Source organism: Convolutriloba macropyga, chromosome 7 (genome assembly GCF_964194025.1).
Source record: "Convolutriloba macropyga chromosome 7, txConMacr16.3, whole genome shotgun sequence".
NCBI classification, from domain to species: Eukaryota; Metazoa; Xenacoelomorpha; order Acoela; family Convolutidae; genus Convolutriloba; species Convolutriloba macropyga.
Window position 1 is genome coordinate 10,357,458 of NC_134474.1, and position 19,491 is coordinate 10,376,948.

At 30.2% G+C, this 19,491-nt stretch overlaps 1 protein-coding gene across 1 annotated transcript in view; it reads left to right on the forward strand.

The window, feature by feature from the left end:
• The first annotated feature begins 7,220 nt into the window (after positions 1–7,220).
• Positions 7,221–19,491, forward strand: part of LOC142342082 (uncharacterized) — a 64,304-nt gene continuing 52,033 nt past the window's right edge. The window contains exon 1 of the mRNA XM_075393271.1: positions 7,221–7,915. Coding sequence (XP_075249386.1) covers positions 7,655–7,915 — 261 coding nt within the window. The 5' untranslated portion in view covers positions 7,221–7,654. The remainder of the gene's footprint in view (positions 7,916–19,491) is intronic.

Sequence of the window (19,491 nt, forward strand, 5' to 3'; positions counted from 1 at the left end):
TTGTCGGTTCAAAAACCAAAAAAAAATATATTGTGCCAACCTCTGTTCATTTGGGGCCAGGAACCCTATGGTAGTCTGATTTCCCAGGGAATTGAAACACCTTATTATGGGCACACTAAAAGTAGAAAAATCTTGCCACTTCTTCGAAAAAAATTTTCTCTGACGTGAAAAAATTTTCGAAGTCAATTATTCTTGCCAAGTCAATTTCTGGCCAATCGATACCTTTTGCAGAACTATACAAAAATGATACCAATAAAAATTTCCTGAAATTTTTTTTTTGGTTCTTGAAAAAAATTTAATCAAATATTTTCATTTCTCGAGGAAAAATTGGGTTGAATTTTTCAGCAACCTTTACATTTCACGCTTCATTTTTTGGCAGTGCCTGTCTTTGAGTTTACTTTGAACAAATTGCAACTGGTAAAAACTTGAGTCAACTCATAAAGTGAAGGAAGAAGGCTAAAAAATTAAAATTTTGAGTGAAAAATGTGCACAGAAATTAGTTAAATTTATTTCCTATTTAGTTGAAAATTTCAGTGTTACCAATTAGTGTCCTTATGATCTAAAAAAGCTACGGCTACATTTGCTTCTGATTTTGATTTTTAATAAGATTTTATATTGATAAACACTTTCAAAGCAACTTCAATTGTTCAGAACAACTTCAAGACAAGGAAAAACCCATAACAAATAAAAAAGTCGTTCTAAAGAGAAAAACAAATCAGTTTTCATTAGGTCAAAAATGATTTCCACACATTCCTGTAGAACTTCTTTTTGTTGGGTAAAAAAGTCTAGATTATGGCACTCCCCAGAACTTTTTCTGTCACTTTTTTCAGTGATATATGCATTTTTTGCCATTATATCTCGCTCCCTCCCTATCGATCTGATTTTTTCCACTAATCAAGGTGCTATGTTGGAAGAACACAAACATCAGTGTATTTAGCGGAAATGGTAGAAAAACTAATGGTCGACAATTGATCGGAAATCCATCAGATTTTATTGCCGGTTTCAAAACCTAAGAGACACTTTGAGCTAACTGGTGAGGAAATTTGTCCTAAACCAAAATACGAAACATGACTTACTGTACCGTTTCCTATGTAAAGCTTTTTGTATGTCTTATGTAGGACATTTATAAAAAAAAATATTGCCGGGAAAAAAACTGTTTGATCATTTTTTTCAAAAAAATAAACATTTATCAACAAAACTACATCTGACGTGGTTTTAGAAGACATCATTTTCAATCACATCTATTTTAAGAAGACAAACAGTTTTCATCGATTTCAGATGAAAAAAAAACTATTTTATAAGGGACAAAATTTTTTGTGGCACAAACTATTTTTTAAGGGAGAAACAATAAACGAACAAACAATTTGAGGACAAATAATTAAAAACAGAAATCTTTTACGAGAGGGCAAATTTGAATAACTTTTCATGGAACAACCAATGTGATTTTCAAAAGATATCGTCGATAACCATAATCAACACTATTCAGTGACATTGCACATCTTTTTTCTTTAAATGGAACCTCCTCGTCTCGCTGAATAGAGTTCAGAAGAATTGGGTTAACTGTAAGTTTACTCATGAAATTCTTTGTTTTATTCTTTTATCTATTCCATTTCTTTAAAAAAGTTATTTTTGTCGCATTATCTTTTTACAGTTTCTTTCCAATAAAACTTCAGGATTGCGGAATAAAAGATCACTTTTTTGATTTTTTGGTGCGCAGCAACCACTATTTGGTTTTTAATTGGCCTTTTTTAAGGTTTTCATCTGTCTAATTTTTTGGAATTTAAGACTGATAATTTCCAACAAGCAAGGTAACCTCGTAAGACTACTTATTATAGAGAATGAGTAAAAAAAATAACCTTATTAAAAATATAAGTGAAAAACGCTCATTTTTTGCATGTAGATACCAGTCAAGAGCGTTCAGTTCTTTTGTTTTTGAGGACAAAACATTAAGTACCTTTAGTAATTCACGGTATGGTCCTTCTTTCCACGAAGCAAAAAATTTCGTACCGAATCACAATTTTTGGTAAATAGAAATATGTTCAATTTTAGAAATAAAAAAACTACAATAAATTTTTAGCAACAAAAGTGCCCGCAATATGCGTTCGTATATACAGTTGAAGCTGTCGAATGTTACAATGATTCCTATGAAACCCGACAATCTATACTACACGTCTACCTTCATAGTAGTCGTTCGTGTTTTTTGTTCCGACCCCACTTGTGGGGGGAGGAACTATATACTCATATTGGTTTTTCTTTGTTCAGACAATTTTGGCCGATCGATATATTCATCGTAAAGAAATGTGAGTGGTATTATTAAAAAACTCCTTCAGCGTAGAATTCAAAATGAAAAAGATTTTTCTGAATTTCGTTTCTTTCGAGGAGTTATCGAGGATTGAAGTTTTGTGGGAACACGGGATATTTGGCAGGATTTTCACTTTTAGTGTAATTTTTCTTCAAATTAAGATCTTTTTTTATAAAAAAATATTAATTCAAAATTACATTTCACGCCACTAATAGACGAAAGGCGATAAAAAAACTAGATATCGTCCTATAGGGAAGTTTACTATCAAAAAATTCGGATTCTATTTGAGAGTTTTTTAGAAAACTTTTCAGATGTTTTTGTTTTCATAAGTCCCCTAGAGACTAGTCACTTTTCAAATCGAATTTCTGTTAATGACAAAACTGATTTACTGTCAAATAGAGCCAATGAACAAAAAAGGCGTTTTCAAGGAATCGCTCGTATTTTTTTGGCTTCGAATCTGAGTTTTCGTAATTTTAAACAAAAATTCGATTTTATTTTTGAGGTCTTACTATATTTTTGGAGCCCAATGGTAAATACTCATTGACTAAAAGTGCAATAGGTTTTGTGATGAGCATTAAGAGAACCTATCTAGAGCTTTGAGTGGACAGCTAATGGCTGTTAAGACTTTAAAAAAGGTTTTTGAGAATTTTCTTATCATTAACCGACCATAAACTTTTTTTCGTGAATTGCAAGTCAGTCTCAGTAATGACAAGAAAACCATCTTTTCAAATGCCAACAAAATTAGTCTGGTTAGCGATTTTATCTTCTAACTAATTATCTTAAATTCTACAAGACTTCAAAATTTAAAAATAAAATGGATATTTTCGTATTATCGGTTCCTCTTGGAATCTTATCTCATTATCCTGATACTGATGTCTTCAATTGGCTTGGAAAAATTTCTCAATGAAACATAGATAAAGATCTCAGGGAAAAACGTATGGTTTAAATGGCTTCGAAATTTTCTTCTCGCCTTTTTCTACTGAATTATTTCACTTTGCCTTTATTTGTTGTTGTTTTCATAGTCATAAGACTTATTGTGATGTCTTGTTGATCATCTATGCTTGACAAAAATCCTTGTCCTCCCATGGAGGCGTAATTGAGAGCATTTTTTGACATCCGTTGAAAGCTATTGAATTTGATGGCTGTCAAAACTTAAACTTTGAAAATATTTTTTCGAAAATTTTTTTGGATATTAAACAATCGCTTATTTTCGTGAATTGTAGGTCAGTCTCAGTAATGTCAGGAACTTTTTCATTTATACTTCAACCAAATGTTATCTAGTTAGCGGTTTTATCTTCTAGCTATTGGTTTTGTGACTTCGGTACACTAGTTTTCGTTTTTTTTTTATTTTTTGCATACTCTTTTTCGTAATTTTGGTTGCTTTTGAAATCTTATCACATTATGTTAAAATTGAAACGTCACATTGGTTTAGATAAGACGTTCAATTGATCACGGATAAATATTTTAGAGAAAAGCTTATGGTTTAAATGGCTTTGACAATTTCTTCTCGCACATTTCTACAGAATTTTGCCTGTTTGTTGTTGTTTCCATAGTCATAAGACTTAGCGTGTTGTCGTATCGATTACCTATGCATAACAAACATATTTGTCCTCAAATTAAGGTATAACTGAGCGTATTTATTGACTTCCATTGAAAGCTTTTGATTTTAATAGCTGTTAAGACTTTATAATGTTTTCGAAATTATGGTTCCCTTTGGATTCCTTCTATATTATCTTAATTTTTATAGTTGCATTGGCTTAGTTCCTTAGAGAAGAAGTTCAATGGATCATACATACAGTTTTCAGAGAAAAGCTTATGATTTAAATGGCTTCGACACTTTCTTCTCTCACTTTTCTGCATAATTTTACAATTTCGCCTGTATTTGTTGTTGTTTTCAAAGTCGATGACATATTGGAATGTATTATCGATTACATATGAACGATAAACATTCGTGCGATCTCTTCGAGTCATAATTTAGCGTATTTATTAGCTTACGTTATCAGCTATTGAATTTAATTGCATTGATACTACGATTTTCTCATAACTTTCGGGTTTTAATGTATTTGTTCATGTTTCTTGATTTATTGGAGTCAAAATAATAAAACTAATCCAATATCTAAAATCAATTAAGAGTAGAAAAGTTTTTTCTGAAAAATTCATTTGTTTAATGGCTTCGACACTTTTCTGGCTCAATTTTAATTTTTTGGTTTTGCTGTTTTTGCCTGTTTCTTTAATTCTTTAGGTAGCCGTAAAATGCCGGCCGGTCTCATAAGCTTGTAATTGAAGTTTGAATGAATGGTTTTACCCGAAGCAGTCAATTTATAGCGAATAGTCTTAAAGTTGTGATATCATTAAATATCATTCAAGTTTTTTAAGTTTTAAGAACATCCCAATTATTTTCAAATGTGGCCCAATTGAATCTATTTTTTCATTCAGAATAATTTTAGCTGAATTAGTATAAATAGAAATTGAAATAAAAACAAATAGTTCAGATCATAACTATTGATTCTAATGGCTTAACTAAATTGAATTTTCGCAATGTTTGTATTTTGCTGCTCGTAATTTTTTGAGTTTTTCTGCATCTTTAGTCCGTGTCTATGACTCAGTCTAACCAGAGACTGTTCCTACTGGTTTCATTGTATTTTGTTGGTAAATTTATCAAATATTAATTCAATAAAAAATAATGGTTTTCAAGTCTATTGAAATTATTTGGTTTTGATTGATTTTTAAATTTCGCCTCATTAATTCTTCTTTTCTTCGACTTGTTACCTAGCTCATTAAGGAAAAATCCCATCTGCTGTGTAATTAGGAAAAATTAACTTTGTGTATTTAGGGTTTTGTTGGATTGTAATTTGACGTTATTACTAGGCTTTTTTAAAATTATATGTGAGTTTTTGCCGTGAAATTTTTGTTTTTGCTTTTTTGTTGTTTTTTTTCTCCTAATCTTTTTAATGGCAGATCTGGTTTTGAAGAGGCATGGCATTACTTAATTCAATTATTAGTTTGGTTGTGTAACAATTTTAAAAACTGTTTTTGATTATCTCTTTGTCAAAAGTTTCAGTAAAAAGACAGTTAAGTCAAAAATGTAGATGAGCGCAGGTCGGAACGTCATGTGCTAACGCACATTAACGAGCCTCCTTGTTCACACTACCTTCACATGTGCGTTTCGTCCTTCTCTCAAAATAAAATGTTTCATAATTTCTGGGTAATTCCTTGAACTAATACTGACTGGAAATTTTTTTAATGGGAATTTTAACTTTTTGTAGATTGACAAAATAATTGATTAATCATAGAAAATACTGAAACAAGATTTGTAAATGTTTTTCAAATCTTACGATGCTGTAAGTGAAATAATTAAAAATAACATTGGGTTGGATTTTTTTCTTTTTTCATTTTTGTTCCATAAACTTGAAAATTTTACCCCCAAATTGCAAATCCAACTAATATTTCAAATTTTATTGAATCGGCTTAAAGAAATTTATCTAAGTTTTTTTTTACAAAAAACAGTTTATTAAGATTTTTAAATGAAAATTTTATATTTTGTTTTTATTTTTTATATGAATCAGTTACATCATTTCGACCGAGAATGGACAATCTACTGAGGATTTATCGTGCAGTACTTTTACAACCTGGACTTCTGTTGTTGCAATTAATTGGTTTTCTCAGGCGCTTGAAAAGATTAAAACCTGAAAAACCCGTCACCACTGAAGTAATCATCTCGCAAAAAATTGTTTTTATATAAAGAAAGTAAGCAATTGAACCTTTATTTTTAATTCAATATTGGGCAGCAAATTTTTTTTTGATTCAATATTGGGCAGCAAGAGTTTATCCAATTTTTCATGCTGATTTTTTCTTCAATTCCAAAGTTTATTCTCATCTGTGTGTGTGTGTTGGGGAGGGAGGGAGAGAGGCGGTGTCTTTATCAGAAAATGGTTTGATATTCCGCTTTTTGAACTCAAGGAGCCATCAAAAAATTTCCTTAACTTAGGAATTTTAATATGCATATACATAACGGTTAAACGTGCCTTGAGAGAAAAGATTTTCCGAAACATGAATTCAAACTTGAAATCAAACAGCTGGCAATTTCAAATGATTGATTCAATGTATTTTGGTTCAATTTTTTTTGATTCAATATTGGGCAGCAAGAGTTTATCCAATTTTTTACGCTGAATTTGTTTTCAACTCCAAAGTTTATGCTCATCCGCATGTGTGTGTGGGGGAGTGAGGGAGGGACAGAGGGGGTGTGTTCATCAGAAAATGGGTTGTATGTTCTGCTTTTTGGACTCAAGGAGCCATCGAAAGATTTCCTTAACTTAGGAGTTTTAATATGCATATACATAACGATTAACCGTGTCTTGAGAGAAAAGATTTTCCAAAACATGAATTCAAATCCGAATCAAACAGCTGGCAATTTCAAATGATTGATTCAATGTTTTTTTGATACAATTTTTTTATTCAATATTGGGCAGCAAATTTTTTTTATTCAATATTGGGCAGCAAGAGTTTATCCAATTTTTCACGCTGAACTTTTATTCAACTCCAAAGTTTACGCTCATCTGTGTGTGGGGAGGGAGGGAGAGAGGGGGTGTGTTCATCAGACAACAGGTTGTATATTCCGCTTTTTGAACTCAAGGAGCCATCGAAAGATTTCCTTAACTTAGGAATTTTAGTATGCGTATACATAACGGTTAAACGTGCCGTGAGAGAAAAGATCTCTGAAACATGAATTCGAATTCGAAATCAAACAGCTGGCAATTTCAAATGATTGATCCAATGTTCAAATTAGCAACGGAAGTAGCCTAGCTTCTTTTTGCTTATATGTAAACGTCTCAGATGCTTGAATAATTTAGCATGCAGATGTGATACGACTGTTATTGGTAGGAAAAAATTGGATTATTTCAGTCTTTTTGATATAAATAAGAGCAAACTTTTCCACCTGTTACAGTTCTAAACAAAACAAAATTATGCGAAAAGAACTTGTACAAAATCTTCATACTGGAAAAGCTTTATCAGAAGGTAGAGATTTTGAAAAACTTTTGATCTAATTTTTGTGGTTATTATTATAATTCTTTAGCATTTTTGTGCTGATTCAAACACGCCGAACATTACTACGGTACCAAGTTGTCCTACAATAAGTAAACAAAAAATATTAAATATTGATGACGAACCGATAGGACAATTTGGCGCACATTTTGATAAGCGCATCAAATATTTACGCCACTGAAAAATTCTTTTGAATTGCTCTTGTTTGATTACAGCTACTAGATTGTCTCAAGTGTGCAAGAGTTTTCGGTTTGTGAAATCACTCAGTTTCTTATGTAGAATTCAGATGAAATACAGAACCTTGTTAGCATGACAGCAAAAGAAAAAAACTTCATAAATATTTTCTATGTTATTCTGTTCTTTACGACTCAGCTAATTCGCCAATCAGAAGAGAAGGAGTCATTAGAATGGGAATTATGGAACAGACTGATGTCAGAGTGGACATTCGAGTGTCCCTGTTTGACAAGTGGACCTGAGGAACACCCTCTCCTCACTTCAATCACACTATCAGTTGTGGACTGCTGGGAACTGTGCAGGGACAACGACGCCTGCGATGCTTTCAGTTTTAACGTAATAAAACCCGATTTACTTAACAGCTTTGAAGCAATTTAGTAACATTACAGGGCTCTGTCGGTAGCGAATTTTTGAGTAAATTTACTTATTTTATAGCTGGTTTGCACTTTCGTATCTTAATAAATTGTGAAAGTGGCTCAAAACTATTACTCGTGTTTTTATTTAGTTGTTCTTATAAAACGCGGCAGCCACCTTACTTGAAAGTGGGCTTATTTTGGTACAAATCGACGCTTGGTATAAACCCACGATCAGATGCCCTCTTTCATCGTCGTCAATGTCCGAAATGGCCAATTTCAAAATTTTTGCGTTTTGTGAAAACAACATCAATATGAGCATGTAAGTAGTGGAAAAAACAAGGGATCCAGCCACCAGTAAAATTTGTCCCTTTCTCCTAACGCTAATCGCGCATGTCGAATCGGGCCAAATTTTACTGCTTACTGGATCCCTTGTTTTTTCCACTACTATATATTAGCTCTAAATTCAATTTAAAAAATCAATTAAAATCAATTAAAATCAAATAAAACAAAAAACGAAAATTAAAAAATCAATCATTATTCTATGAATTAGTCTAAGAATGATTTTCACCCTTATTTATTCTAGATCTAACATCTATTAAGAAAAAAGGGATCAATCTACTTCACAGATAAATTAAAGAAGAAGAAGAATTAGTTTATTTGAATATTATACTTATAAACAATCTCTCTGAATTGATTTCTCGTATGACCATATCTATATCTATGAAGATAAATACATAGTCTACATTTCCTATTTCTAAGTCTATATAGTGATATATGTTTATAAACATTACACATACTACCTACTAGATATTGATCAGGATCAGAATAATGATATCCCAAACGTTCCATATAATCTTTCACTTTAACCATATTTTTACATACATAACAAGAATATTCTAATTCTTTACAATTATTACAACATTCTTTCCAAGGTTTATTTATACACTTATTGCATTTCATTTTCATTTTTCGAAAAATTATTTTTGATTATTTCCCTAAATAAATACATCATGTCTCAATCAACTAATACTAGTGTCATAAACTTCTGTGATGTCTGTAATCTATCCTTTGAATCAAAGAAGGGTTTATACAGGCATCAATCATACGATCTCAAACATAAGGAACTATTGGAGAAAATGTTTGAGTGTGAAGAAGAAGAAATCTCGGAGAGGGTGTATAATTCGGATGAAGGTGATTATATTATTAAAACTAGGGCTAAAACTAAAACAGAAACTAAATCAGAAACTGAAATTCAAACTGAAACTGAAACTGAAAACAAAATCTATTCTAAGATTAGGTTTATATGTAAAGAATGTCATGAAGAATTTAGAAGTAAAGTAGCTCTAACTACTCATTCATATAGTCACAATCGCATGTATCTAGAAAACACAGAAGACTTTGATATAAACTCCAGCCAGAACTTGAGAGAATTTTATATTACTGAAAAAGGTGGGAATTACATTGAAGACATAGACGAAGCAACTAATTACTCTTTAGAAGAAATTAAAAACTGTTACCAGTTCAGAAAAGTTAAAAGTTTTAAATATAAGATCACGGCTGAATGTGTTTATAAGAAGAGAACCAAAGAAGAAGTTAAAACTACTAAAATATTCTTCAATACTGATTATATTAATGATAATGCAATGTATGAATATGGTGACTTCAATCGGTGGCTAGATTTCAAAAAGGAAATATATGAAGGTTATTGTTATGATTTCGAGTTTCTTGGAATAAGAAGTATTCAGTTAAATATTGAACCAACTAAAGCATCTATTGGTAGTTATATAGATTTACCTCCTGGTCTCAAAAACTCTAAATCGATATTATATATACAAAGTTATAAATACAATTGCTTACAACTAACTATAACTACTTGGCTACATCCCACCCCACACCATGCAACTCGAGAAAGTAAATATATAGATGAACTAATTGAACCAGGACAACAACATGAAAATGATTTTGCTTATATAAAAAGAATACAAAAATTGTATACCATTAATATTTGGGTATACACACCTTGTTGTGGGGGCAAAATAGAATTGTTTAAACAAGTGGACGATTTTAAAAAAGATAGAAAAGATGTAAGAATACTAGTTTGGAGTAATGGACAAATAGAACACTGTGCCCTAATAAAAAATATAGAAACCCTGATAGTTTGCCCAAATAAAAATAACATTAAATATTTATTTTTGCGATAGGTGTACCTATTGGTTTAACTCAAAAATTAAATATGATAAACACGAATGCAACAACTCATTCAAAACAAGAGATTAATTGTCCTAAGAAAAAACATATTACTTTTATAAACACAAACGTCAGAATATAAAAAATATTATAACTGCCGATATAGAATGTTGCATTGTTGATCCGCGAAGCGGTTTCACCGATGTCTCAACTAATGATTGTAAATATGTAATAGCTGAACATATTCCAATAGCTGTGGGTTACACCTGGCAAGGTAACTTCAAGCACTACTTCGGCCTAGGCTGCATTAAAATTTTTGCTAGAGATCTATTAGAAATAGAAACTGAGAATAACTTCAAGCGCAACAAACAAATGGCATTCACAGAAGAAGATAAATTATATCATGAAACCAATAACACCTGTCATATCTGCAGCAAAACATGTATTAATAAAGTAAGAGATCATTGTCATGAAACTGGTAAATATAGAGGACCGGCATGTAAAATATGTAATCTGAGGTATAAACAACAAAACTTCATTCCTGTAATATTCCACAATGGCTCTGGCTATGACTTCAGCCTACTATACAGTGAACACTTCAAACAGAATAATGATAAAAGAAAAGTAGATTACATACCACTAGCTGCTGGTAAGTCTAAGATGTTTAGCATTGGTTGTCTCAAGTTCTTAGATAGTTATAACTTCCTAGCTATGCCTCTAGATCAAATGCCAAAGATATACGGATGTAAAACTAAAACATTATAACAATATGAATACTTTGGTTTAGGTGACTATGACAGCGAAGCTGCCAATGGTAGCAAAGCTACCTACCAAGAAATTATAGGTAATCTAAAAATAGAAGACTTCAAATCCTCTCTACATAATAAATTACAAACACAAGAAGAACCAGATAACTTTAATAAAAAAAAACAGTCATAAAAGTGGAAAAGATCTACTTATAGAGTATTTACAGAATAATGTGGAAATATTAGACTACTGCATGAATGAATATGTTACACTAAGTATGAAAGAATTCAAGCTCAACCCACTACACTATGTAAGTCTCCCAGGTTATAGTTTTGATTGTTGGTTAATGTCAAGTGATGTAACATTAGATACATCACAAGATAAACAAATGCTAGATGATTTTGTTGAAGCAAAGAGAGGAGGCATATGCGGTATAATGGGAGATAAGATAGTCAACAACGGTGAAACATGGACGAAGTCCCATAGAAACATATGGTACATAGACACAAACAACCTATATGGTTATGCAATGATGCAAAAGTTACCTTATAAGGACATCCAATTTACTACTAATACTACTCTTGATCCGCGAAGCGGGTTCCTCGATACAATATTGAATACTCCAGATGATAGTGATCATGATTACTCTATAGTTTGTGATATTGATTATACTAATGAATGCAAAGAGAGAACAGAACAGTTAGCACTAATGCCCAAAAAGAGAAAGATAAAGAATAATGAATTAGGTTACAGAGAAAGAGATGGGGGCAAGGCAAGATCAGAGAAATTAATCTTAGACCAAAACAACAAAACAGAATAAATGGTTCATTATAGGATGTTAAAGTTCTATGTTAAGATGGGAGTAAAAGTACCAAAAATACATAGAGTAATTAAATTTAAACAAGATTATATATGTAGAGATTATATACAAAACAATACAAATAAAAGAGCAACAGCTAAAACTGCAGCATAAAAGGATGTAAGGAAATTAATGAATAACTCATTATATGGAAGAATGTGCGTGAATCCTCTACACTTTTTTCAAAGCAAGTTCCTGCATGATGAAGAAAAGATAATGAAAAGTGTAAGTAAACCAACATTTAAGAATATAACTAGATATAGAGATTATAGCCAAATAGAATATATAAAGAAAAAAATAGAATATGATTCTCCAGTGTATGTAGGAGTAACAATACTCGAACTTAGCAAATTACACATGTATGATGTATTCTATAACATTCTACAACCAACCCTCAAAGATCTAACAGTTCATTTAATGGATACGGACAGTTTCGTATTAAGTTATAGTGAAGGTAAAGTTAGGGATGAGCATATGGACTTAAGTAATCTAGACATACCTATAAAAACTAATAATAAAGTTCCCGGCAAGTTTAAGCACAAGCTGGAGAGTAGGAATATTGAGGAATTTATAGCATTGTCCCCCAAAACATATAGCTTCAAAAATTATCCTAAAAACAGTAAAGAAAAAGGAATAAAGAAGCATAATAATGCGAGGCACATAGATTATTATGATGCATTAATGAATAATACACAGAGAACAGTAGATGAATGCAGAATACAAAAAATTGGCGATGACATGACAATAACAAAAACAAGTAAGATTAGTTTAAATATATTTGATGATAAAAGGTTTTATGTAAATAATATAAAAAGTTATCCTCATGATCAGGAACTATATATATTTAAAAGAGATTTAATAAAAAAGATCTGCGAAACAGGTTCCCTGATTAATACTACTTCAACAGAGTTAGATAATAAATATAAAAAAGACTTGTTAATAAATAATATTTTAGAACTAACCACTAATGATGATAGAAAGTTAATTGAAGCCTATAATAGATTATGTAATGATCTGTAAAGCAGTTTCACTGATGGACGTAATCATCTGCGACGCAGGTTCCCTGATAGCTTCGCTCATCTATGAAGCAGTTTCTCTGATCTAAGAACAGACTCCATCTATGGTTTATCGATTTATAAATCTAAATAAAAAATATAAAACTGGTTTATAATATTCTATACTTCCTTTTATAAAATGATCAATTGCATCTCCTGGTTTAGTAGTTAGTACATTGTAGATTATTATCCCTCCCAAAGTTATTTCCAAATCACTATTTCCTCTATAAATTTTATTTTTTTACTGGTTTCCCTTTCATCTAAATATTTTGAATAACTTGAAATTATTAATTCATCATGCCAGGGATCCCTAGTATGGTCGATAAACTCTTCCATAGCCGCATATTGTTTTCCACAAGCTAAACATTTTTTCAACTAAGAGTAGTTTTCAATAAGAGAATTTTCATTATCCATTTTTTACTCTTATTATAGTTTTTCAATACATATAAAATGACTAAGCTAGATGAACCTATAGAATTAAACTATCTAGAAAAACAAAACATAAAGAATAGATTAGAAGATAAATTTAAAAAAAACAAGAATATTATGGAGAATTAGAAGAGTTATTTGATCCTTTAACTAAAACTTTAAACTCAAACAATGAACACAATCTAGCATTAAATGAACAAACATTAAGAGCAATAGATTGGCAAAATCAAGAATTAGATAAACAAACTGAGATGATCCAGCATGCTGGCTCCCAGTTTAATGAAGCATTAATGAAGTCCAATCACAAAACTGTAGAGGAAGCTCGAGATAAACCAGCACTTTTAGTAGATAAAGACACAGCTCAAATTATTAATTTAATGTCAGTTCAATCTAAGCCTCAATTAAAGTTAAAGTTCGGAAATTTAGATATTGGTGAATTTGAAATGAATGGTGTTAAACTAATTTATCAAGAAAATGCATTTATAGTTAAGGATAATATATATGAACTTTCACATGAGTTTATAAACTTTCTTACTAACCCAAATATAAAATATGGTGAAATCGGGGAAGATGAAAACAAAATTAAAAGGTTTTTATTTGATATTGGATATGATTTAGGAAAAGGGGATAAAAAAGTGCTAGATATAGAGCAATAAAACGTATAATGGGTGATAGAGATTATGTATATGGTAGGAGTTTAAATAGCAGCCCTACAGCCCTAGTGCCAAAGTTGCCACCACTACGTGGATCAGGGAACCTGCTTTGCAGATCCAAATAAATTAATAGAAAGACTAGAATTATTAATACTAGAATCAAAAGCTGGTCATGATGGATTATATGATGAAATGCTAGATATATCTAAGCAACTATTACCTATGAATATTATTAACCGAGAGCAACTGGATAATTTTGTTATTAACTATGGTAAATAACTAATGATGGAAAAACAACAACAACTATTAGCTAAAGAAGTATTTAGCCCTCAAATAACAAAGTTTACAAGACAAAGAATAATACCATTATATAAAGATGAAACATGGTCAGCTGATTTGATAGACAAATCATCTCTAAGTAAATACAATAATAATTATAAGTATATATTAACTGTTATAGACATATTCACAAAATATGCATGGAGTACTCCATTAAAGAATAAATCTGCTTTATCTATAACTAATGGTTTTCAAATAGTATTAAGTGAACATCCACAAGGTGGCTCTGAACCTAGAAAACCAGAAAAGTTATGGGTAGATAGAGGTAGTGAGTTTTACAAAAAAAAACATTTGAATCTTTACTTAAAGAATATGAAACACAACTATATTCTACTTATAGTGATTTAAAGGCTGTATTCATAGAGAGATTTAATAGAACATTATTACATATAATAAATAAACCAATGTTCATCAATGGCGATGGTAATTGGGTAAATATATTAAATGATGCAGTCATAACATATAACAATAGCATTCACTCAACAATTAATATGACACCAGTTGACGCTTCTAATAATCCCGATAAAGTTAAATACACTTTTAGTTTTAAGAATATTAAACCTAAACTTAAAGTTGGTGATTATGTTAGAAATGCAGATAAACGTAATATCTTCTCTAAGGGATACACTTCTAATTGGAATAGAGAATTGTTTAAAGTTAATGAAGTTCTAAAAACACAATCACCAACATATAAAATAGCAGATATTAATGGTGAGATAATAGAAAGTAAATATTACAAACAGGAATTATTAAAATCTGAGTTTGATTTTGAATCTAATAATAAAGTTTTAGAATCAATAAATATAGACTTCCGGTCATCTGCGAAGCAGGTTCCCTGATCTTCGAAGAAGTTACACTTATAAGCCAGCAAGCTGGATTCAAATCTTTCTGTAAACAAATACAAAGATGACAAGAAATAGATTCAATCAGGCTAAAAATAAATCAACATCAACATCAACAAACAACTTAACACAAAGTAAGGCTCGTGGGTTATTCCTAGAAGATAATGATAATTTTTATATGAAGGATACCTATAAAATTACGCATGTACATCCTCCGATAGATGAAAAAGATGTTGTTAATAAAGAGTATTGTGACAATAACTTATTATCCTCTTCTAATAAAATAGACATTTTAAGTAGAAACATAACTGAACTAAGAAAGGGTGGTTTGATAAAGTTACAACTAAAACATTACAAGTAAATGAAACACAAGTTAATGATGAACTGTTTAATGAGTTTATTGAATCAACAAATGAAGTCACAAATACTGTTAAGTTTTGTAATAAAGTTTCTGCTGATACTATCTCTAAATATAATCAATTAAAACAAGAATTTGATAATAATGAGTTTAATCAGAATATCACTAACATACAACTAGATGAAATGTTTACTACTGGGCTAAAAGAATTTAAAGACGTTAATCAAAAGAATAATTCTTTTATAGATGAAGCCCTTTTAAAGAATAAAAGGACAATAGAACAATATATAATTGCTATACTTTTACGAAATACGTTACTTGATAATAAAGAACGAGAAAGTCTAGAGAAGCAGTATGGTTTTAAACAAGAAGATATAACGAAAGAAATAGAAAGAATTTTTACTAATTAAAATAACCAAATCTATGACTAACCCAACAGCACCGAGTGATAGATTACCATATCCCAACTTGTTAACCGTTAATGAACAAAACATAAACGAAAAGATTCAAGCTAATAATAAATTTAACAACAATATTAACATTATAAAAGGTATTAGAAATTATTATGAAAATGAAACTAATAACTATAATAAGAAGTTAAGTAGATATAAGAATTATATTGACATAGCTGAGATAACAGAAATAGTATTATCGTTCATAGCAACAACTGCAACATCAACATCAGCTGCATTAACAGGTATAGGATTACCTTATTCTATACCAACAGCTTTTGCTACAGCAACTGTTTGTGGTTCATTATCAAAAACAATTAATACTAAAATAAGAAATAAAAATATAAACATTCACAAATGTATATTTTAAGTAAACAGTTTAGCAACAAGTTTAATAGACTATATACTAAATCAATGAATGATAATAAAATAGATAATGATGGGTATAATGAATTAGTTAAAGTATATGAGGATTATAAGAAGAACAAGAAAAAGAAGCTGAGTGTTTTTTTAAACTAAAGTTGTTAGTGTTTAGTTAATATAATGTATTTAGTACAAATAATATTAGTATTAATATTTATCATTAATCATAAACATAATATAAATATTATCATAATCATAATCATAATCATAAATTCAATATAATCATAATCATAAACATAAATATAAACATAATATAATCATAATCATAATCAAATAATTATTTCTTCTTTGTACCTAAGTATAAACCTCTTCCTTTTTGTACTACCTTTATACCTTCACTAATAGTTGCAAATTTAATTAAATGAGGTGTGGCTGATAAAGCAGCTCTAGGGTTTCTAGATGCAGCTGCACTTCCTATTTTACTTGACATTTCTAATGCTCTTACTGGATTATTGGCAACTTTCTTTCCCAAGGTAACTGTAGCCCTACCAACACTTTTAAAGAAATCTTTCAATCCCTTTGCTTCTATTGTTGCATCACCAACAGTCATTGACTTACTTCTCTTACATTTAACACAATTACCCTTTAACATTTTAGTACCTTTTGAAGTAATAGCTCCACTTATGTTATTAGTACCACTATAATGACTATCTCCTACGCAATATGAATTAGTTTTGAACTTATTTAAAAGACTCGTTTCTATATATAAAAAATAATGGAAGTTAAAAAGTATAATCCCTTTGTTGTTATTAAGTCTAAGCCCAAGCCCAAGGTGAGGCCCAAAGCTAAGATTAAGCTTGAAGCTGGAGGTTTATCGCTAGAGAATAAAAAGAAATTAGATATTATTTATGCTAAGGGTTTTGTTAAGACTAGTAGGAAATAACGACAAGGACTATAGTTATAATTATAACTATGACTTAATTATAACTATGACTTAATTATAACTAAGACTATGTCTATGAGATTATATCAACCATCTTATTACCATCACTATTCACACTAATAACCTTTCTAGTTAATACTAATGCCTGACCTATAACATCGGCAACTGCAGCACTAAAATTAAAATTAAGTTGTATTGGTTGTGGACCTATATGATCACTTTGATATCTAGGATCAAATACACATATTCTATAACTATTTTTGAATGCTCTATGATTTATATACGGTTTTATATTATGTGGTAGCCCATTATAATCTTTATTAAAGCTAACAATCTCTTTAAAAGCCTCATTATAATTATTGGTACCATAATTAATGTTCATTCTATCCTCGGGATAAAACTCACTACCAATCTTACAATAACATTCAGTAACATTCATTATATCAAATGTACTTGCATCATGAGTTTGCTCATTAACCTTATTATTTTCTATTATATATTGTGGTCCAACCAACTATTATGTATTGTGGTCTTTCCATACCACTTTCCATACCTAGATCAAACAAGAAGTTAGTAGCATTGGGTAAATTCTTATAAAAATGTCTTTCTTTCATAATAGCTAAAGTCTGCATTATTCTTTTCTGAAACACTTTTGCACAATAATTCTATTGTCATTACTAGGATCAATACTAGGCACACACCATGATATATCTCTAATATCTATACTACCATCATTAAAAACTGCATCAGCGCCAGCATTAACTCTAAATAGAGCTCTATCATTATTATTTCTTTTTATTATTAGTTTAAATCCTAAACCATATATAATCTTTTCTAAAACATTTACGAAACCAAATCGATCACTCATATTAATCATCATGTACATATGACCCCGTTCTCCAGCATTATGGTCTCCTTTAAGTTGACTATCTCTATTGCTTTGATTTCTAACAAAACCACTCTCATATTCATCATCAGTACTAGTTAATAACTTATACATCAATAGATTAGGATGAAAATGATCTATATATTCGATAGTCCAACCAACACTAAATTCAAGCTTAACTGAACTAAACAATGCCACCATACCATAATTAACTAATCTGATACTAGCATTATTAGCAAATACACCACCAGCATCATCTAATACAACAAACTCTATCTCTAGATACGAATCACGCAAATTTAAATGATTCTCTTCTCTATTGAGAATGATATTAATATTAGTATTAACCGTATTCATTGTTGCTAGATTATTAGGTTTATATTTTCTAATCTTACTTTTGTGTATATCAATATTATAACCATAAGTTGTATCCAAATTAAAATCCATTTTCATTAGATAAAAAATGACAGAAAAATTAATTCTATATGAACTGCAAAACATACATGAAGCTTTAACTACAACTAAAGAAGAGCATACACTTAACTTTAGAATGATAAAACCAACAGAAAAGTTTAATTTTAGTGAACCTAAACTTAAATCATCAAAATTAGGTTTAATTAGATTATCTGTTTAAAATTTGGTGTTTAATGTGAATAGGAGAAATATTCAATTCATATATGCTAGTACTGTTATAGGAGACGAAGAAGCTTTACCTCAGGCTCTTAGCTCTGACCCCAACTTTGCCCATAACCCTAACCCTATCTCTACCTCAAGTCCAAACATTACATCTATACTTAATTATAATTATAATGGAATCCCATTGCTAAAGTCAACTATTACACCGGATGCTTATGAGTTAACTGACGTACAAGAATAATTAAAAGAAGAAACCTGATAAGATTACGAAGAAATGTTTAATTGAAAAAAAACAAGGAGCACTCAGCTTTGATATAGAAAACTCAATAGCCTCATTACTAGGATTTAGAAAAATAGTTTATAGAAAACGTAAATATAAATCTCAGAAAATTATTGATATTATGGGTCTCAATAATATTAACATTCATTGCAATATTATATCTGGAGCTAAATATAATGGTAAAGATACAGATATATTATATACTTTTAATCTAACTGAACCACCAGGCTATCTAATAAATATTATACCAACTAATATCTTATATCAAACGGTAACTAAAGATAGAAAAGAATATATAGAGTTTCATATTAAAAATGAGCATGGAAGACACATAGACTTTAATGGGGAAGTATTGAGTTTTACTTTACATCTGACGTAGTCAGCAATTTCGTTGATCTGAGGTAGTCAGCTGACCAAAGGTCCATCTGTGTTAACACAGCAACTTCGTTGATCTGGTGTAGATATAAACTTAAACTTAAACTAGACTACAAAACTCTCCGATCCCAATTAATTCTTAGTTTACCATT